The sequence below is a fragment of the Lepidochelys olivacea genome (genome assembly GCF_965140295.1).
Source record: "Lepidochelys olivacea isolate rLepOli2 genome assembly, chromosome: 12".
In the NCBI taxonomy this organism is placed as follows: Eukaryota; Metazoa; Chordata; order Testudines; family Cheloniidae; genus Lepidochelys; species Lepidochelys olivacea.
Window position 1 is genome coordinate 7,542,765 of NC_140422.1, and position 20,455 is coordinate 7,563,219.

The window sequence follows — 20,455 nt, forward strand, 5'->3', positions numbered from 1 at the left end:
TCTAATGTCTCCCTTGAACCATTGTTGTTTCCCTACAAAAACCCCTACCCACGCTCCAGTAAGTGTTCTGATGCCTGGATCCAAAATCTGCATCAGCTCCATTGGGACTTCATCTTCTCCTGACTGACCATGCTGGGGGCTCTGCCTGTCTCCAGCACTCCAGACCCTCAGCTACCCCCACCACCAGGGACCCCACCCGGTTCAAGCTTCACGGAGCGGTGAGAACCCAACTGTCTCTCTCTCTCTCTCTCTCTGTTTTTTTTCCTACTCTAGGTATCACTTTCTAACCCTGACTTGTGCGATCAGTTATACTTTGGTAATCAAATTTAAGTCAGTGGGTTTGGATCAGGCCCTACTACCTAGTGCCGGGCCCAGTGCCGGTTGGTTTCCCAATGGTTATTACCTGGCAATAAATAACTTGAATGCTTAAGCTGATTGCTTCCTTCCCTCCCTCTCTCACTCTCTCTTGTGATTTTGGTTTCCTCATTCGCTCTGCCGCAACGCTCCTCTTACCTAAGCTAAAGATCCCTGTAGCGCCCAAAAATCCTGTGGGGTTTGCTCATCAAGTGGGTTATGACCAGAACAATTGTAACGTGAAATTGGGGATCGGGACATGCTGAACCTGGGGCATATGAGGGTGACAGCTTGGAAGTGCTGATTGTCCCGGTCTGCTCAGACTCGCTCTGTTAATGTGTGTGTGTGTTCCTCTGATTCAGGGGCTGGAGGAACCTGGCCCTGGGGAAGCTAGGTCCTGCAGGATAGCTCCATTGGGAGGGAACTTGCAGAAGGGAGAAGTGGAGCTCCATATGAAAACACACGTGACACAAGAAGTACATTGATAGAATTACAGAAACATACCACCCCAAAGCGTACCCCAATAATGAGCGTACCCCCAAGTAACGGGCAAATCTGGTAACAAAGGGCCCAGCTACGCTTGGAGCAGGATCCCCAGCTCCAGGACACACAGACCTGCGCCACTCTGCCGGAGCTAGCAGGCGAGCGACGGGACGTAGGGTGGCAGTCTGAGCCGTGGGCGAACCTATAGGCACCTAATGTCTGGGAGGGGATCCTGCCGGGGGGCTCGCCCCTCCCACTTCCACCCTCTAGTTGGATCCAGCCTAGTGCAGGGAGGTCTCCTCCAGCTGGGAACTACACCCTGCTCCACCTAAGGTTATGTCTACACTGCAACGCAAGCAATGTGAATGCGGTTTATGTAGGCACAGCCTCGTTACCTTTGCTTGAGCTAGCCCAGCCAAACCCAGCAGTGCCCCTATCGCCTGGCCCATCAGCGGGGTGAGCCCGCCCCCGAGCAGCAGGAAGTGGCAGAGCGTGGTGTGCTTGCAGAGTGGGGTTGGCCAGCCGCAGGGAGGGGGAGGTAATCGGAGGTTGAAACCAGCCCACTGCTGTTTAGGCTGGTACCATGAACATTGTTTCTGACCATGCTGGGAAGTCCCTGGCACTGCCTTGCAGTTTTTGTGTCAAGGTGAGAGAGAAAGAGAAAGAGAGTCCTGGGATCCCAGCCACAACCACGGGGGGGGGGGGGAGGGGGGGTTATTTCATGTCCACAGTGTTTGCTGCTGGCTGCGAAAGGGATGACTTTGGGTCTGTGCTACAGGAGCTATTTCAAATATACAAACACCCCAGTGAGAACTAGCAGGATTCTCTCAGCACGAGCAAGGCCTCAGAGAGGGCTATTTCCTGTCCACATGGCTGCCTGGGAAGAAGCTCACCCAATCCCCCGTTGCGGTGACTAAAGAGGAGTCCCAGCGATTGTCTGACTAAAACCACCTGGCGTCTCTGAACTTGCTGAGTTATCTCAATAGCACCTTTCCTTGGACCATCTCAGCAGCAGATAGTGAAGTTTCAAACCCCCTCCTGTGAGTTCAAGAAATCCCCGATTCAACAAATGGGGAAACTGAGGCACAGAGCTATGACGTGACTTGCTCACACTCAAACAAGCCCATAGCTGAACTGGGTGCAGAACCCAGGCCAGCCAGTGCCCAGTCTCTTGCGCTAGCCACTAGACCACATGGCCTCTCCACATGGGTTTGCCACATAAATATGAAAGCATACCACCAGAAGCAGAAATGGAACCTCACATTTCATGACCCCTAGTGGGGGGAGGGAAGGGGTCTCAAACTTCTTGGAGAAACCCTGATTTTAATATGATTTCGTGCAATAGGAGAGAGTTCCAATCTCCTATTTTTATTATTGTGATAACCCTGTGATTCTTGGCATTGCATTTTAGTATTTGTTCCTCCTGTTTTGCTTTTGAGCTTTTTTCCCCCATATTGAAAGCTTCATAGAAACACAATGGCTGGAAAGAAGATATAATTGGTACAAAAGAAAATAAAAAAGAGATTGAACGGCACCAAAATGTCATTGCACTGCAGGAGCATACAAAAGAATGCATGGTTCTGGGGGGTCCATCTATTCGTATCTTGTGCTCTTTCCTTGTGCTCCTTCTAGTCTCTTCTTTTTGCTGCTTGTAAACTTGCACCACTGGCATCACCATCCCTCTGTTACTGAGATGGCTATAACTGAACACACTGTACCAGTTGCAAATGGTGTAGCAAGCGACTATACCCATCATCTCATGTCCCAGGATGTGATGCCTCTATATAAGCATCAGTCATTGAGACTGCCATATTACACTTCAAAGTCATATCCAACTTACTGGTACAAATACCATGCCTAGACATTTCGGCATTACTGCTTCTGATGTTACTCTCCGGGAAGTTAAGCAAGTCTGGTGGTCTCATCTCTCAGGTTTGTCAATATCACCACACACTACACCCTTTGATATGACTGGTGGCTAGAAGAAGCCTGGGACTAGCACAATAAAACGCTGCATGTCTAAGATACATCAACAGAGATGAAAATGGACCAGTTAAATCCTTCACTGGGCCCGGCACTAGGTAGTAGGGCCTGATCCAAACCCACTGACTTAGCTGTTCACTTTCATATGCACAGAAAATCACCTAAGACTTTTAAAGCAACAATATCACTTTTAATGGCTGGGTTATAGGGAAGTTGACCCCAAAAAAGGACATAATTTTATTGGGTCACATGCATTCTTTCTATTTGTACAGTCAATTCCAGCACTCCTTTCTGAATGGATTCCTTCTATAATGTTTTCTTAAGAAAATCTACAAGCAAATGATGTGGGAAGCCAAAGTCCAGCTGTATAATTAGGTATCCCTATAAAGAAAGAGAGAGACCAGTTATACTAGCTCACACCACACTTACAAAAAGCTTGCCGTGCTCTGTACATAGAAGTGGATGTAAATTTACTTACCTCCTTTGTGATGATCTCAGGATTTTTAATTTCAAATAGATTGAGTCCTTTGCTGTTCATCAGAGAAGTTAAAGCTGGCTCAATCCCTACGAAAGCAATAAAACCATCCCGTTATAAGTCCATTAACGGTGGTTTGCTATTCCCTCGACAATAAACACATTTAGTGAGACGGTTTGACTGCATAGTAGAAGGGCAAACTTCCCAGGCTGGGTGTGATACCTCTGAGATCACGTGAACTTCAGTTGTCCCTATTTTCACACAATGGGCCCGTTTCCACAATGCCATTGCTTTTAAGCGCCAACATTTGTGCACTAGGCCTTGATCCTCTTTTCACAAGGGTCACTTTGCACAGGGAAGACAGTTTTTCATCTTGATGAATAGGAATGTGGATCCCACATGGGGATGAACATTAGTTTGTGCCTTCGAAACACACACACACACCAAGGAGCTTTTAACATGCTGGAAAACATGAACAAATGAAACACACCAGAGTGTGATTTTTTTCATGAGTCTGATAAAAGTACATCATAAATCAATCAGTGATACACTGAATCTAAGGGAAACTCAGTTTTGTGCCAAGTTTGCCAATGATGAGACTTTTTTCACACCACTTTACTGGCCACTTTATTATTATTTAACCACGTTAGTGCTGCCTCAGATACTGTACCAGGTACTGCCCCATGTACTTGGTACACTGTGATTAGATGGAAGATTTTCCAAAGAGACTAAGGGGGTTTAGGTTTCAGAGTAGCAGCCGTGTTAGTCTGTATTCGCAAAAAGAAAAGGAGTACTTGTGGCACCTTAGAGACTAACCAATTTATTTGAGCATAAGCTTTCGTGAGCTACAGCTCACTTCATCGGATGCATTCAGTGGACAATACAGTGGGGAGATTTATATACAGACAGAACATGAAAAAATAGGTGTTATCATACACACTGCAACGAGAGTGATCACTTAAGATGAGCTATTACCAGCAGGAGAGTGGGGGGGAAGAAAACCTTGTGTAGTGATAATCAAGGTGGGCCATTTCCAGCAGTTAACAGGAATGTCCGAGAAGCAGTGGGGGGTGGGGGAAATAAACATGGGGAAATAGTTTTACTTTGTGTAATGATCCATCCACTCCCAGTCTCTATTCAAGCCTGAGTTAATTGTATCCAGTTTGCAAATTAATTCCAATTCAGCCGTCTCTCGTTGGAGTCTGTTTTTGAAGTCTTTTTGTTCTAATATTGTGACCTTTAGGTCTGAAATCGAGTGACCAGAGAGATTGAAGTGTTCTCCGACTGGTTTATGAATGTTATATTACATCGGAGAACACTTCAATCTCTCTGGTCACTCGATATCAGACCTAAAGATCGCAATATTAGAACAAAAAGACTTCAAAAACAAACTCCAATGAGAGACTGCTGAATTGGAATTATGCATGTATGCATCCGATGAAGTGAGCTGTAGCTCACGAAAGCTTATGCTCAAATCAATTGGTTAGTCTCTAAGGTGCCACAAGTCCTCCTTTTCTTTTTGCGAATACAGACTAACACGGCTGTTATTCTGAAACCCATTCTTTCATGTTCTGTGTGTATATAAATCTCCCCACTGTATTTTCCACTGAATGTATCCAATGAAGTGAGCTGTAGCTCACGAAAGCTTATGCTCAAATCAATTGGTTAGTCTCTAAGGTGCCACAAGTCCTCCTTTTCTTTTTAAGAGGGTTGAGAGCATCTCCCATGATGCACTACAGCCAGGGGCTCCCATGGTGCACCACTTCTCCGCACCAAGAAGAGAAAGGGCGCAGCATGGTCAGTGTAATCCAACCAGGGAGCCTGATCTATAGAGGAAGCACCCAAACGACAACTCCCACACTGCACTTCCAAATCAAAGTATTTCAAATTTTGATTTTTCACCAAAAAGTCAAAATTTTCCATGGAAAACAACTCAGTTCTGAACAGCAACCATGGAACAATTAGAAACAACATGCAGCCACTTCAAACGGCTGTTCGAGAACAGAACTGACAGCGCACGTTCTGCCAGAATTTTCTCCAGAGCATAAACTCACTTGAAATCACTTCTGGGATTCCTGCAACGGAGATGATTCTCTGCAGGAAGTGGCTTAGAGATTTGTCATCCTGAAAATCAAACAGAAAACAGGGGCAACTGCAGAGATCTATAATGACCCCTGAGTTAGCAAGTCGTCTTCCCTGGAGATTAAATGCTCTACTTACCCCAGCTCTCTCCAAAGCACATTTAAAAACTTTAGGCTCTATCCTGTAGGAAAATATTAACCAAGAAAAGATAAAGTCAGTGAGAAGCATCTGAAAAGGCCTTTTTTCCTTGCAGCTAGCACAGGCGAGGTAAGAGACCGGTGGCAATGCACAAGAGACACCAGTACCTACACAGAGTCAGCGAGATGCAAAACCAGTTTCTTTTCTACATACGCAGACTGGATTGTGACAGTGACTTCCTGTGAAGAGAAAGAGACAGTCACATGGTCTGTCTGGCTTCATCACCAGATTCATTTGGAGGAAGAAAATCAAGATCATTCCCTTTTGCCAGTTCAGCATGGTAAAATCCTGTTGAGTCCCTCGTTACGAGGAGCTCTGGGAATGGAAACTCTGTGATTTGATCAGTGAGGTACGTGTCTAACAAGCGTTATTTATTCCGCCTGTACTTATGGGTAGGCACACAGCACTGACCAAACCCTTACAGTCCCATCCGCACATGCACTGGGCTCTACTGTAGCTCTGATAAAGCCAATGGAATTCCAGACCAGAGATGTGTACGGCCCACAGAGTCAGCATTAATATAACGCACTACTGAACACTTTTCCCACAGGACTCTCTAGAAATAATGTCATGGTCCAGGTTTACATGTGTGGATGGGGGTCAAGGAACACCCAAGCTATACTGGCTGGTGAGGACAAACCCCAAGCCTCAGAGAGAATGGGGGGGAGAAACTAACAACTTCAGATTGCTATTTGTCTGCACCCCCCCAGCACGCATTTCCTTTCCAAACAATGTCAACATAATGACCGAACGTTAAAGCTATTATTGGTTTGATTGGTGGAGCACTAAGAGTATTTGTGATGCAATACAGAGCCTAGAGTGAGACATGGTCCCTGCCCCAAGGAGTTTGCAACCTCGATTAACTGAATAAGAAACTGACCTTCTCAGAATAGAACACCACTGTGGGCTCTGCTCCTTGGGAGAAAAGGGTGAGTTCCACGGCAACCGATGACCTCACAATGGTCCCTTCAGGCTGGAGGGTGATCTGGGGAGGGGTGAGACTCCAGACCTTAGCCAGCGAGTCATTATAAGAAGTGCCTTGAAAAATCTGCAGGGCACAAGGGGGACAGGATACGGACTAAGTGCTCAAGGCTTTTCTTCGGGACATGGTACTTGATTTCTTAAGTTATGCGAAACATGCAACACACTGTAACCCTTATAGCCCCAGGTTCTTCTCAGTGCTACCCCCACCCCCAGTAATTCAGTTGGGACCCTGGAGGAACGACGCAGGGATGGGGGTTGGAGAAATCCACTCCCTCCCTACCAGCTCTACAGCTGCTCTTCCAGCCCAAGGGGCGAAGTAGCCTCTGCATCCCTTTCCCCCAGCATCCCAGAGATGGTGGGGAGGGGGAAGAAACCAAGATGCTGCATAGTAGCAAATCACCCAGCCCCAACCTGTTCCAGCCTGTTCCCCCCTCCCCTCCCAGTGGTTCCGTGTGGCAAGGGAGAATCAGGACCTCTGTGTTCTGTACTAGACTTTTTGAGTCCAATTGGACAGGGCAGACGTTGACCTTCAGCTGGGTCATCGCCTTCCAGCTCAGGAAGGGCGTTCCTTATGTTTTTCTTTTAATGGAATATAAAACAGTAAAGTGAATAAACAACAGTGCCATGGTCCATAAAGTTAGCTCTGAACCAGCTCCATGGTTACCTCTTGCACAATCCCTTGGTGAGCCTCCGTGTCTTCCATTTCAAACATCTCCTTCAAGGAACAACAACAATGAAATTATGAGTTGGCTTGAGCACAATGTGTTCCCAACGTGTCACCAGAACTGGGGGCGGGGGGACCAAAGAATACCCGTAGGTTGAAGGCAACTCCCAAGGAATTCTAAAATGCGGCTGAATTAATATGTAACAGGAAGGGCAGCCCCTGGAGACCACAGGGCAATGGTCTATCTTGAACCAACCAATCACAGGAACAATGTGTGGCTGGAGATCTTTGCTACCACTGAACCAGGCTCTGGTTTTGCTCTCATTAAAAGTAGGATAAATTACAATACATTGTTCCCCACATCAGCAAATTGTTCCGTCAGCTTCTTCTCCTACCCCTGTCTCTTTGTCTGTGCTTTTTCACTCCGGCCGCTGCAGGTTTCACCCACTGGATTTTCCCTCTTCATCACAGTCATTCCCCTAAGCAGAGCCCAAACCCAGTACCAAGTCTAAGCTGCAATAAACCAAGTGCTCTTGTCTACTCAGAACTAAGCGTGGTGCAAGCTGGTATTTCGGGTCTTGTAACACCTTCTCTTCTGCACTATGCTGGGAAAACAAGACCCACAGCGTTTTGTTTTCTGAGGATTTCTTTTTTCTGTCTTAAGATGTGGTTATAGCCAGTAAAGTGACTCCGTGTAAGACACTGTGAGGTTGCAGATTTCCTTTTCTCCCAATGATCCCACCGCACATTTTGCTTAGTTTACAAGTCGAAAGATTAATTTTCTATCTGCCAGCGTAACCCACTCTGTCGCACACAGCCAGTGGCAGATGCTGCTGATACAGCCTTGCTTAACAGCTGAGACTTTTAGCTCAGGAGTTCAGATCCTGAGTTCTCACTTTCAATCCCCACTGCTGACAACCCTCCCATAGGACCAGTGTTATAACTGCACTATAGACTTAACCCCAGGATCTGAAAATCCAGCTGGACTCATGGCAAAGATTCCGCAATCCAGAAAATAAGAGGAGTGTATTGTTACCATGAAACAAAATAGAATCCATTTTGCTTTCCCATAGCTCTGTGGGGTCTGCAGGGGATTAGTAGATAGGACTCATCAACCAACACACAGGGAGCAGGTATGGACGTCTAAGAAGGTACCACTTTTCTGACTATGATCGCACTGTAGGCTGTATCTCACTGTAGGTTCCCTTCTTCTTTTGGAACCAGATTGCACAGCAAATGAATGCTCTGAGAATTTTTACCTTCTCCCCAAAGTAAGGTGGGGGGAAAGGGCTGCAAAATACTATTTGAGTGAGAGAAAAAGTTAAAATAACCCTGTAATAGTTACCCTTAACTCTTCCCCTGTGATCGTTAACACCAGACGTTCATCCAGGAAAGCTGCCAAGGCCAGAGAGTTCAGGACCTGGTCTGAAAACCAGAAATATAGCATCCTGGACTCGGAGAGCAGAGATGGAGCAAACATGGAATCACTGAAGACGACTGAATAGTTCTTGTACAAAAGCAGACCCTTAAAAGGAAAGAGAATGCATTGCTGGTGACCACCAATTAACCAGCTGTCCTCACCTGGACACGTCATGCAAAGGGCTAGTTGTGTTTATTAAAGCCTGACAGGATAAGCTAAGCAGACACAGATGGAAGATGGGGCACTATACAGCCTGGGCAAAATAATCAGCTACCCCCAATATGTGCAGGGTGTAGCCAGCATGGATATCTAATCCCAAAGAGGAATGGTGGAGCAAAGAAGCCAGTTGCAGCTTCCTGATTTTAGGGATGAGTCTATGCTGGCCCCATCCCCAGCATAGATGAGAGCAGCTCAAGGACCATTCTAAATCACAGCAGCTGGTTGAAGCCACAAGGGACTGTTATGCCAGGTAGGGACGGCGAGAGCCCAGTAATGCTTCAGCCACACCCCCTTGTGACAAGCTAGCCATCCTATGTGGGAGGCGGGATAGATTCACCTGCACACTGGGGGAGTCGTCAAGAGATCAATTAAGGTGGTGCTGGCTGGGGGGCCCGGAAGACTAGTCCCAGAAAAACGAATACTCTGCCCTTCTAGAACACCTTTAATCTGGGTGCCTTACAACTCACTGCACCCTGGGAAGTAGGGATTTATTATCCCTATTTCATAGGTGGGGAAACTGAGGCAAAGAGTCATTAAGTGACTTCAATTATATAATGAATCAGAAGCAGAACCAGCAGGAGAACTCTGGAGTCTTCCTTCCTTAGCCCTTGCTCTAACTGTTAGACATCTCTGCCTTCTAGCCATCTCCACTCCAGGAGTGGGACAGAGAAGAGAACTGGGAAGAAATTAGTCTGAAATGCCCCGTCCCTCATTTGCCCCCCTCCCCCACAAATTACTTTACCTTATGATGCGATTCCATGTAGTTTGCCTTTATTACTGGAAACGATGCCAGTGAAATATCTACTCCTATAGCCCCATCCTGGAGGAAATTTGCTGCAGAAAAAAATAAAAACCACTCATTTTACCAACTGTGCAATTTCACATGATCGAGGCCAGAATTTATGAAGTCCATTTTTAAGACTAACAGGTTGACTCCTGCAGACTATCGGAAGATAACATAGCACAGTACTAGGAGTCAGGACACCTGGATTCTATTACTATCTCTGCCATGGTCCTTCTGTGCCTCAGTTTCCCCACCTCTAAAACAGAGCTAATAATTCTCAATCCTTGCATTCCAAAGTGATGGGTGCCATAGAAAAACCTTAGCTAGATGGACATGAATGGCTTCAGTCTCTCAGGCCTCATGCATTAGTTTAAGATCACTTGCTATCTAACTAATCTAATAAATATTATTTATCCATCCCTGTGGTGTCTGAGCACGTAGGCCAACCAGGAAGGGTGGGATTTTCAAGCACATTTTACATGACTTAGGAGCACAAGTTCTATCAAGTATTTTTTCCCCGTTGGCAAATATTTTCCTACAGGATGGCACCTAAAGCTTTTAAACCTGCACAGAACTGGGGTCAATATTTCATTACCCGGGAAAGAATTTTCTGTAGTATCTGGCTGATGAATCTTGCCCATATGCTCAGGGTTTAGCTGATCGCCATATTTGGGGTCGGGAAGGAATTTTCCTCCAGGGCAGATTGGAAGGCCCTGGAGGTTTTTCGCCTTCCTCTATAGCATGGGGCACGGGTCACTTGCTGGAGGATTCTCTGCTCCTTGAGGTCTTCAAACTACAATTTGAGGACTTCAATAGCACAGATATAGGTGTGAGGTCTTTTTTAGGAGTGGTGGGTGAAATTCTGTGGCCTGCATTGTGCAGGAGGTCAGACTAGATGATCATAATGGTCCCTTCTGACCTAAATATCTATGAATCTATGAATCTATGAATCTTAAGGGAGAAGCCCCCGGCAAACTGGGATGTCGTTTTCAATGGCTGCAATGAACATTTCGTTTGTCAATTTCTGTTTGGTTCTCAGAAGGACAAATGTCTAAGGTGCTTTCAGGTGCCAGAACCCCAGAAGGGATTTCAAGCAAGGGCGGCCTCGGGGGAACGTTCTGATGGGGATGCCTACGCACACGCCATCAGTTCAGTGTACAGACAGCTGTTCGCTGGTCCTAATGGCTTTGCTGATGCCGTTCCAGAGCTGCTCTCATGGCGTAAATGCCAGCGTTTAACGGCAACGTTGGCAGTTGAAAGAAAACGTAGCAAGTCCATGGGGCAGGACCTGGTCCAGTATCTGAGGCAGCACGAAAGTGGCCCCGTAATAGGACTGGCTAGTAGAACGGAGTGAAAAGAATCACACTATTGACAACATTGGCACCAAACATTGGCACCTCACATTCAGCGAATCATTGATTCACGACGCCCTGACTTCTTTCATTTGACCCCCCACGCACAAAAATCACGCTCTGGTGTGTTTCCAGACAGGTTTCCCACCCCGTCAAAAGCTGGAGTTTGTTTCAGAGGCACCAGTCCTGTTTGTCTCCACACGTGACCCACTGTCCTATTCACCCATGTGAGAACCTGTCTTTTCTCATGCAAAACGGCCCTGGTGAAAAGAGGAGCAAGGTCTGCTGGGCAAATCCTGGTTCTTAAAGAACCGTGTCGTTGGCCTGAGGCCCGTCGTGTGGAAACAGGGACAACGGAAGAGAGGCTCCTGCTGGGCCCAGGTTCATGGGATCTCCAAGCACCAGACAGCCTGGAGCAGTTTGCCCTTCTGCCGGCAGTCTGAGAGGTCACTTCTGGGTAAGTGACGTAGGTTAACGAGCCTTACTGACTTCCACTGGGGTTTGTGCTCTGAAGTCATTTACAGGCTTTAGAAAAATCCAGCCTCAAGTCTCACGCAGGTGTAACTCACACACCTCCTGGGTGTGGCGTTCTGCCCCATCTAGTGGTACTGAGACCACTTAAAGAGAGAGATCAAATGAGTCTGCTCTACAGCCTTAGCTAACAGCCAGCTGGCTTTCAGCTCATGGGGTAGAGGCTCACGCACTCAGCTCCTGAGGTCCTCGGTTCGATCCTGCCTGCTGACAACCGAGGTCTGTTGGTGTTACACAGGCACTTCTAATGCAATCTTACGTACCCGATGGACTTGAGCGTCTCTTTGGAACCTGCACAACAATCACTCTCTCCTCCTGTTTTAACTCAGAGCAGGTCGACTCTGAAACCACCGGGTGTGACTGCAGCCCATATAGACGTGCCCAAGTTCGCTTTGATCTAGCAAACTCGGGTACTACCTGCCCGAGGCCAGGTCTACACTCAGACGCGAGGTCAACTCAGCTACATCGCTCGGGGGGGTGAAAAATCCACACACCCCCCGAGCGACACAGTTAAGCCGTGCCATACACAACGCCAGGTCGGGGGGATCATTCCTCCATCGACTCAGCTACCAGCTCTCAGGGAGGTGGATTAAGTACAGCGAGGGGAGAAGCTCTCCTGTCCTTGTAGTAAGTGTCTAAACCTAAATGCCACAGCACCTCTGTAGCATTCCAAGTGTAGACTAGCCCTGAGGAGTTACCCAGGGGCCAGGGCTGGCTTGCACAACCCACACTGGAGCCCTAGCTAGATAAAAGCTCACTTGAGAAGATCCACCCCACACGAGTGGAAGTCCCACCCCATAACTGCAGGGTACATGGACCCTCCGTCTCCAGCCTGCGTCGTTTCTTTCCCCAAGCCCCCCACCACACAGGGGAGGAATTCCAATTAGTGCCGTTTTGGTGCTGCTTCCCCTCCCACGGCCATGTCTCGATCCCCGTTTCGCAGGGACAGGGTCATTGTCTCCGTCGGGTCTAGCTCAGCCTTAGCAGATTGTGTCTAAGAAAGGAGGAAGACAGAGAAGAGAAAATGGGCAGAACACTTACCTGCTCTGTCCTGTATAAAATCTGCCAGCAGCTGAGCCAGGAGGTTAATTTCTTTACACACCTACAAGGGGAAAATATTGAATGTATCGGTGTGGGCCAAAAAAACTCCCCCTGGTGTTGCCATGTGTCTAAATCCAAGTCTTGCAGCCCCCGAGGCCTCGGTGTGATCTCACTCATGCCAGTTTTGCACTGGAGTCACTTCTGATTTACACTGCTGGGAGACTAAAATCAGCCTCCTGCTTTTTAAATGTGACCCTCAAGTGTCTGACGTTACCCTCTCTTTGGATACCAGCACAAAGAGGTTGCTGCTAAGCAAGGCAGGATGCTCCATGCCTGTCAGCTTGTTGCCAAAACCCTGCTGTCCCGGGATACCAGGGTCTAGAATTGGGAATCAAACCTATTCCTGGCAGCGCCGGTCCAGAGTATTCCACTTAGCCACTAGACCAGCCTCTAAGTATCACTGGGACTCCTCATGGTGCATAAAGTTAAGTAGGTGGCTACATCTTTGCAGGATCAGGCCCTTCATTATTATTATGTACCAATGTTAGAGGCTTATATGGCACTTTGTGGACATAAGACACAGCCTTTGCTTTTCTGTCATCTAGTCGTTTGTGTTTCTTACCTGGCCTTTTAGAACAAGCTTCAAGGTAAAGGAGATGAAGTCTGTGAAGAGCTGTTTTAGCCACCCTGGCCTGCGGAGAAGAAATATCGTTACAGAAATGTGGGGGGGTGCCCAATGGGATCGAAAGCCCGTGGGGATGGTCGCGATGGACCGTGCAAGCTGCCATGTGCACAACGATGCATTGCTTGAAGAGGGAACTCACTGTTTGTCTCCCTGGAGATGGAGCGTCAGTTTATAGAACGTCAGGTAGCAATCCGAGGTATCGGCCGCCACCCGGCCCTTTGCACACACTGCAGAACACAAAAACCAAACATGGATCGGAAAGGGAACAAAGGCACTTAGGAGTCTGAGGTCTGCTCTACACCTAAAACGTGGGTTGACCTCGCTACGTTGCTCAAGTGTGTGAAAAGTCCACGCCCCTGAGAGACGTAGTTAAGCCGATCGAAGCCCTGGCGTAGACGCTGAGAGATCCGCAGAAGAATTCTTCTGTCAGCCAAGCTACTGCTTCTCCAGCAGGTGGATTAACAGCAGGAGAACCCCTCCCATCACCAGAGCAAGTGGCTACACTGCCGTAGGCCTCACACAGCAGAGATCCCCGAAGTGTTATTAACAGTCAACGGGACTTAGGCTCCTAAGTCACTTGGATGCTTTTGAAAATGTTACCCGTGTCTCAACTCTGCCCACTAACTCGTTCTGTGATGCGGGCAAAGTCACTTCATTTCTCTGGGCCTCTGTTTGCCCCTCTGTACTGTGGGGTGAACGCTTGCCCATTGCCAGGCAGCGTTTTGAGAGCAGGAGCGCCTGGCTTCCTCTCCAAGAGGACTAGCAAATATCAACTACTCTGGCCCTTCCTGCCAGGATCTCGCTCATCTTTGACTTTAAAGCGACTCCCATATTATGGCGACCCCCACCACAACCAAAAGAGGTGTTTCCTCCACCAGACGTTTTCTTCACAGAAAGCGATTTTTAAACACACTTCTTCCCGCAGCCTCCCAGTCCAAACCACTGAACTGTGGGGAAAAGGTCTGCAAATCATTCCGTGCACTCAGCAACGCTGGCTACATTGCAGGTAGCTTGCAAACAACTGCATGCAAAAAGCCCCTGTCATTCATCTGATGAGACAGACGACTGGTAGGAAGTTTCACCACGAACTTCTGGGTTCTAGTTCTGCACGGACTAGCTGCAATACCTTGGTCAAGTTCCCTTCGCCTCGCTCTGCCTTGCTTTTCCTGTTCATAAATGACGTGTTGCAAGGGATAATCGGCTTAACATTTGTGCAGGGCTCTGCAAATATGACACACTGTTGTCACGTGCCTCACGCTGTTATTGCACCCGAGGCTCTTTGGAGCAGCGAAGTGGTGTCTTAAACCAAAGAAATAACCCAACCCCCTCCAGGTGGTTCAGTATGGCCTAATGGTGAGAGAATGTGGAAGCCAGCAAGGAATCTAACGCCCAGCCTGGGATAAGCCATTGACTCATTTTCCATAAAGTAAGTCACTTGATTTATTACACGGCACTCAGAAACTGGCTACAGAACAGGAGCTAACTGAAAATGAAGGTGGCTCTTGTGAAGTTTCGCTTCCCCGGATCAAAAACCCCAGCTGACGCAACTTTGTGCAACTCACCCATGGGTTTGTTTCCAAGCAGCAGCCCCCGTGCTAGTCTGGATCAGCAAAAACAACGAGGAGTCCTTGTGGCACCTTCGAGACTAACACATTTATTTGGGCATAAGCTTTCGTGAGCTAAAACCCACTTCATCGGATGCATGCATGGGTTTGTGGGTTTTTTGTTATCCTAAACTGCAAAATAGAGAAGAGGGCTGGTCTGTGGCTAGAGCACCGGGCATGGCCTCAAGAGATCCAGCGCTATTCTCAGCTGTCCACCAATATAAATCCATGTCGCTCCATCGCAACAATTTACACCAGCGGAGAACCTGTCCCTTTAATCTCTCTGGACCTCAGTTCCCCCTCTGTAAAACGGGGTTCCTTTCTCCTACGTTGTGCCTGACTTGCCTAGTTAGATTGTCAGCCTCTCGCCGCGTGTCTGTAAAGCACCCAATGCAATGGGGCCTCGATCTCGGGTGGGGCCACTCGCTGCTATTCTAACAGAGATAAGCAACAAAAGGGCCATTATAAGCGTCTCACCGCAAAACCTCCTCGTACTGCATGGCAGGAGAGGTTACGCACGGTGCCCTGGGCTCAGTGAAGTTAATCCAGCTGTCGCTAAGGATGCTGTATTCCAGGCTACTTACTCAGTTTAGCGTTGATCTGGAGATCAATTGAGGATTCAATTTCAAAATCAATGGAGTGGGTGAGTTTCACACTGTAAGAGAATGGAAAACACTCAGCAGCCGTATCAGTCCTAGAAATAGAAGTCTGGCACATAGACCCCAATGGCAATAGGTGCCTTCTAAACACCTTGAAGACATTAGATGGATTATGTATGACTAGCCCCATTTCTGTCTTCATTAGCCATTTCCCCCTTAATAAAGAGGGCAAGAAATTGTTTAAAAAAACCCATAACCCAGAATGTGCATCCTTCCCTTGTATTCACTCCCTGGGTTCCTTTGCACTGTGAGTTGCTAGCTGATGTCACATCAAGAATAGATGTGGTCACTGATGCACTATTCAGAGCTCAGACCGGGCCCCTCCTTGTCTGTGAAGCTCTCTCACCTCCCCCACCCTCCCTCCACCTGCTTGATCTCATTGCCAAGCAGGATTAAATGGATACAGATTGTTTTGAGAATCCTTTAGGAAAAGTCTGGGATTGTTTACCTTAGAGAGGAGACAAAGGGGACAGGGCACATGTCTATACAATAATGAGTGGGACAGAAAAAGTAGATTCGGGATTTTTGTTCTTCTTGTCTCATAACACAAGATCAAGGGGACATTCAAAACTAGCAGAAGGAAATACTTTTGCACATGACACATAATTAGATGGTGGAACTCACTGCCACAGGAAACTTTTGGGGGCTAAAATTTAGCACAATTCCAAAAGGGATTGGAGATTTATCTGGATGTCAAGAATATCCAGTTACAATGAAAAATGATAAATAATAATAATGTTGGAAGAGATATTAAATTCTGAAGCACAATCACTAACTATGAGAGACCAGCATGTGGGGGCAGATTACCCCACATCTGTCCACTGTGGGTTTCTTACTTCTGGCAGAGACATGCTACTGAATTAAATGGACCTGGGTTTGATCCAATCTGGCAGTTCCTGTGTTCCTACATACTTACAACCAAGCACCGGTGTAGCCATAACTCAGGGTCCCTTTGAAGGATGCTGTCACGTTCTGAATTGCAATGTCTATGGCATCATCTTCCTTAAAATCTACCTCACTGTTTTCTATGGACAAGTCGTTGATCTGTATGCTAAAGAAGAAAATGAAAAGGGTGGATACATTCAGAATGCCCGGCGTGACCTGAATGCATCTCTTTTCTCCATTGGCCCTCTCTCGGTTATTGTTTCTTGCTAACCTTGTAATTGTACTTAACTCCGTACATTCTCTGGGACAATTTCTAGGAGAGACACGATATAAAGTTGTTTTGTAGCATTGCATTTCTTCTTGGTTGTGTGAGTAATAAATAATAATATAGTCTTGTATTCTTACAGTTGCTTTTGCTGGATTGTATAAATGATCAATAATAATAAGAATAGCATAGAATACAGCATCTTTCATGCCAGAGTGGTTACACACTCAACACCTCACTATAAGTAGAAGTTGCTTTATCCACCCCTGAAATGCGTCACCGGTGCCCATGGGTGGCCCTCTGGCACCCTCTGGCGGTGGCTGGTGGGTCACATTTAGAGACTGATAAGCCTGAAACACTGTTGGCTGATCCAGCTGACTCATTTAGCTCAGTCAGCCAGCCCTACGCAGCAAAAAAACACACACACACACACACCCTGCCGCAGCCATGCATCTCAGAGCCCAGGTCAACTGCCTCCGGCTTGGGGCTGAAAACAGCAGTGTAGATGTTCAAGCGAGGGCCTGAACCTGAGATCCCTGCCAGGTTTCAGAGCCCTGGCTCCAGCCCAAGCCTGAATGTCTACACAGTTATTTTTCAGCCCTGCAGCGTGAGCCCGAATCGGTTGACCCACACTCTGAGACTTGCTGCTGTGGGTGGGTTTTGTTTGTTTTTTGATGCTTGCTTGCTGTGTAGCTGTACCTTTAAAGGCCCATGCTTTAAGACACAGAGGTGGCAGGGGCAATCCCCCCGCCTGCAACCCACCCAAGGACGCAGCGCTACGCTACGAAAGGAGCTCCCTCTGCAGCAGCTGTTTGACAGAGCGCACAGAAACACCGCACCATCGCGTAGCAAAGAATACTGCACCAATTCAAACAGCAGAGGACATTTAGGTGGGCAACCGTTAACTACTAGAGATGGGCCCAGATCAGAAGCCCTGGCCCAACGTACTTTGGGAAAGTTCAGATTCTCATGTGAACTGCATGACTCAGAGTCTGGGGATGTGGGCAGTGCTCCGAAACCCATCTGTTCTCAAAGTCCCTGGTGCAGACACTGAACTGCTACATGCAGCTCTGCAGGCAGGGGACGCTGCGTGGGGGTTGGACAGCTGTTTAAACAGTGCCGCATGTAAATCACTAACGAATTCAGTCACCCTCCCGAGACGTTTCAGTCACCTGAACCTTTGGACACCTTCCCCCATTCACTTCACTCTCTTCCAATAATGTAAGTGAAGCGGCTCACAAATAGTCTTGGTAGGTTGTTAGATCTCTAGCTGTGAGTGACTTATCCAGTGGCAGAGGCCACATTATGCTGGCCTCTATTTTAATCAGGAAATACTTGCATGGGGAAAAGAGCAGAAAGGGCCTCATTCTCCCATCCATGATTTCAGACTGAGCGAATTTGAATCTCCCTTCAACCCTTCTTCCCAGGCACATCCAGGACCTTATTCATAGGCCTGCTGCATTTCATGGTACAAAAGGGAGTTTAGAAAGCGCACGGTCGTACTTACTTCGTTAACCCATAGGTCACTTTGCCAAGAAACGCCATGGACTTTTCCCCACTGATATCAGGGTAGGTTGCATGTCTGAATGCTGCTTGAATGACCTGAGCTGTTTGCTGGTTCACTGGAAGTGGAACAAAGGGACAAGACAAAACGCAATGCAGTTGCATTTCAAAATCAGATGAGCACCTCTTGCTAATAGAATTAAAAGCTGTACGTTTGTGCTTGGCACCTGGCATCCATCCGAGCAGGGAGAAGCTCCCATTAGCTTCGTGGTAAAACACGGACTTAAGGGTGTTGCACAGGGGAAGGTCATAGGGGATAGCACCTCCCGATGGCTGATCCGTTCTTTGGAACAGGGCGTCCAGCCCAGATTTCACAATGAGACCAGATCATGCAGGGAGTTTCGCGAGAGCTGTGATCATCCTCATACAGCGCAAGTCTGCTCAACCGAGCTCAGAGCGATAGATCTCACCACTGAGTTCCAGTGTTTTGATCTAAGGCCGTTCCCAAACACCAGAGACAACTAAAAAGGGCAGAAGAGTTTCCACAATGGATGAGACCATTGGTCCATCATGACAGCATGGCCAAGATCATCCGATCCTGCCTCAGTGGCAGGTAACCAAAGAGCCTAATGCACCTAGCCAGGTGTGTAGCTCTGCACATGAGGATAAACAATCGCTCTTGACTCTTGCAGTTGATTTCAGTATACCATGGAGAATGAGATGAAATTACTAGGGTCATGATCATGGCCTGCACAGCTACAAAATGTTATTAACAGCCATAACATTATCCATCCCCTTTCAGATTCTAGCCACATGGTGTCTCTCAGGCAGAATATAAGTGGCATAAAGCATCATTTCCTTCTAAATATACCAGCCATCAAGTTCATCATCTGTCTTCTTATGCTTGTATTATGGAACAGGGGAACAAGAATAGACTGATAGTTTTTCACTCTCCCCTTTGCAGAATCACAGAATATCAGGGTTGGAAGAGACCTCAGGAGGTCATCTAGTCCAACCCCCTGCTCAAAGCAGGACCAATCCCCAATTTTTGCCCCAGATCCCAAATGGCCCCCTCAAGGATTGAGCTCACAACTCTGGGTTTAGCAGGCCAATGCTCAAACCACTGAGCTATCCCTCCCCGCCGTTCATTACTAAGGCTGGAGTATTTAAAATTAAGTACTAGCACCTTTCATAGGAGGATCTCAAACCCCTTTAGAAAAGCCCCTAATGCAGCAGAGAAACATTGTTTCCCCCCCTGAGAAACCGAAGCACAGAGCCATTAGGTGATTTGCCTTTGGTGCGTGGCAGAGCTGGGAATCAAACACAGGTCGCCTGACTCTCATGCCGCTGCTTTAACCACTAGACCATGCATCCCCACATCAATGACTGTCGCTGATGTGGTTTTTTTAAAAGGGTCTGGATAATTTCATGACCCCCAACAACAGCTGGAGCTATGAAAGCGAAGTTTATAATGGTCATTAAATGGTGTGAGTATAGATATAAAATGACAAGTAAATCTGTTGCTTCAGGGCATGAATTGGTCATCCAAGCGGTCAGGAAGGAATTTGCTCCCGAAGTACGGCATTGGACAATTGACTCTGAAGCCTCAGTCATTGGCTAACACGGGAGGCTACTGCTGCCTCATTGGCCCAGCAGTCTGATACAGCATAGCACGCCTCCTTTCAATGGGATACTTAACAGTATGGTCCCACAGGCTGACTGCAAAGACTTAACTATAAATGCAACTAGCTGGGGACATAGGGACGGAGAAGGACTGATGTACTCGTAGCTGTCCGCTCTGCCCGCCGCCTGCCTTCCCCGAAGGGAATATAGCCCAATAAAGCAGAGACTTACGCACGAATGCTGCTGGCTTGGTCATTCTGCAGACGATCCCAGTGAGGTTCAAGGATGACTCTTCAAACGTACAAGCCACTGACGTGCTGATAAGCGCTAGCGAGATCACGAAGAGCCTGGCCATCGTTCTCTAGGTGGAAGATCACAAGGACTGGCTGACCAAGTCCCTGCTGCAGCACCAGCTGCTTTCCCATTCCAAACAGAGCTCTTTCTAGACAGGACATGAGCCACTTCCCTTACTTATCCAAGTCATCACACATTTCCTAATCTTCCTATGGCTTCCTTAACCCTTGCAGAGCCACTGTTCTGCCTTCAGCCCGAAGTAGGCAGTAGGTTTAGACAGGTCTGATTCTTTCCCCAAGATTGCTGTAAATCCGGAATAACACCACTGCAGCCAATGGACTTATGCTGGTCTGAGACCTGGATCAGC

General features: G+C 47.5%; 1 protein-coding gene across 2 annotated transcripts; it reads right to left on the reverse strand.

Moving 5' to 3' along the window:
• Positions 1 to 2,988: 2,988 nt before the first annotated feature.
• CETP (cholesteryl ester transfer protein) lies at positions 2,989 to 20,224 on the reverse strand. 2 transcript variants are annotated; one of them, XM_084644578.1, is made up of 16 exons: positions 20,026 to 20,224; positions 18,176 to 18,290; positions 16,435 to 16,569; positions 15,444 to 15,514; positions 13,395 to 13,482; positions 13,193 to 13,262; positions 12,571 to 12,631; positions 9,605 to 9,696; positions 8,569 to 8,748; positions 7,224 to 7,274; positions 6,456 to 6,623; positions 5,687 to 5,754; positions 5,516 to 5,558; positions 5,350 to 5,419; positions 3,299 to 3,384; positions 2,989 to 3,201 (listed from the first exon to the last, which is right to left on the reverse strand). In XM_084644578.1, the coding sequence occupies exons 1-16, from the start codon at positions 20,147 to 20,149 to the stop codon at positions 3,127 to 3,129; spliced, it is 1,497 nt and encodes a 498-aa protein (XP_084500704.1). In that variant the 5' UTR covers positions 20,150 to 20,224; the 3' UTR covers positions 2,989 to 3,126. The 2 variants fall into 2 exon arrangements, with proteins under 2 accessions (XP_084500704.1, XP_084500705.1); XM_084644579.1 differs by lacking the exon at positions 20,026 to 20,224 and adding an exon at positions 18,399 to 18,527.
• Between the last annotated feature and the right edge of the window lie 231 nt (positions 20,225 to 20,455).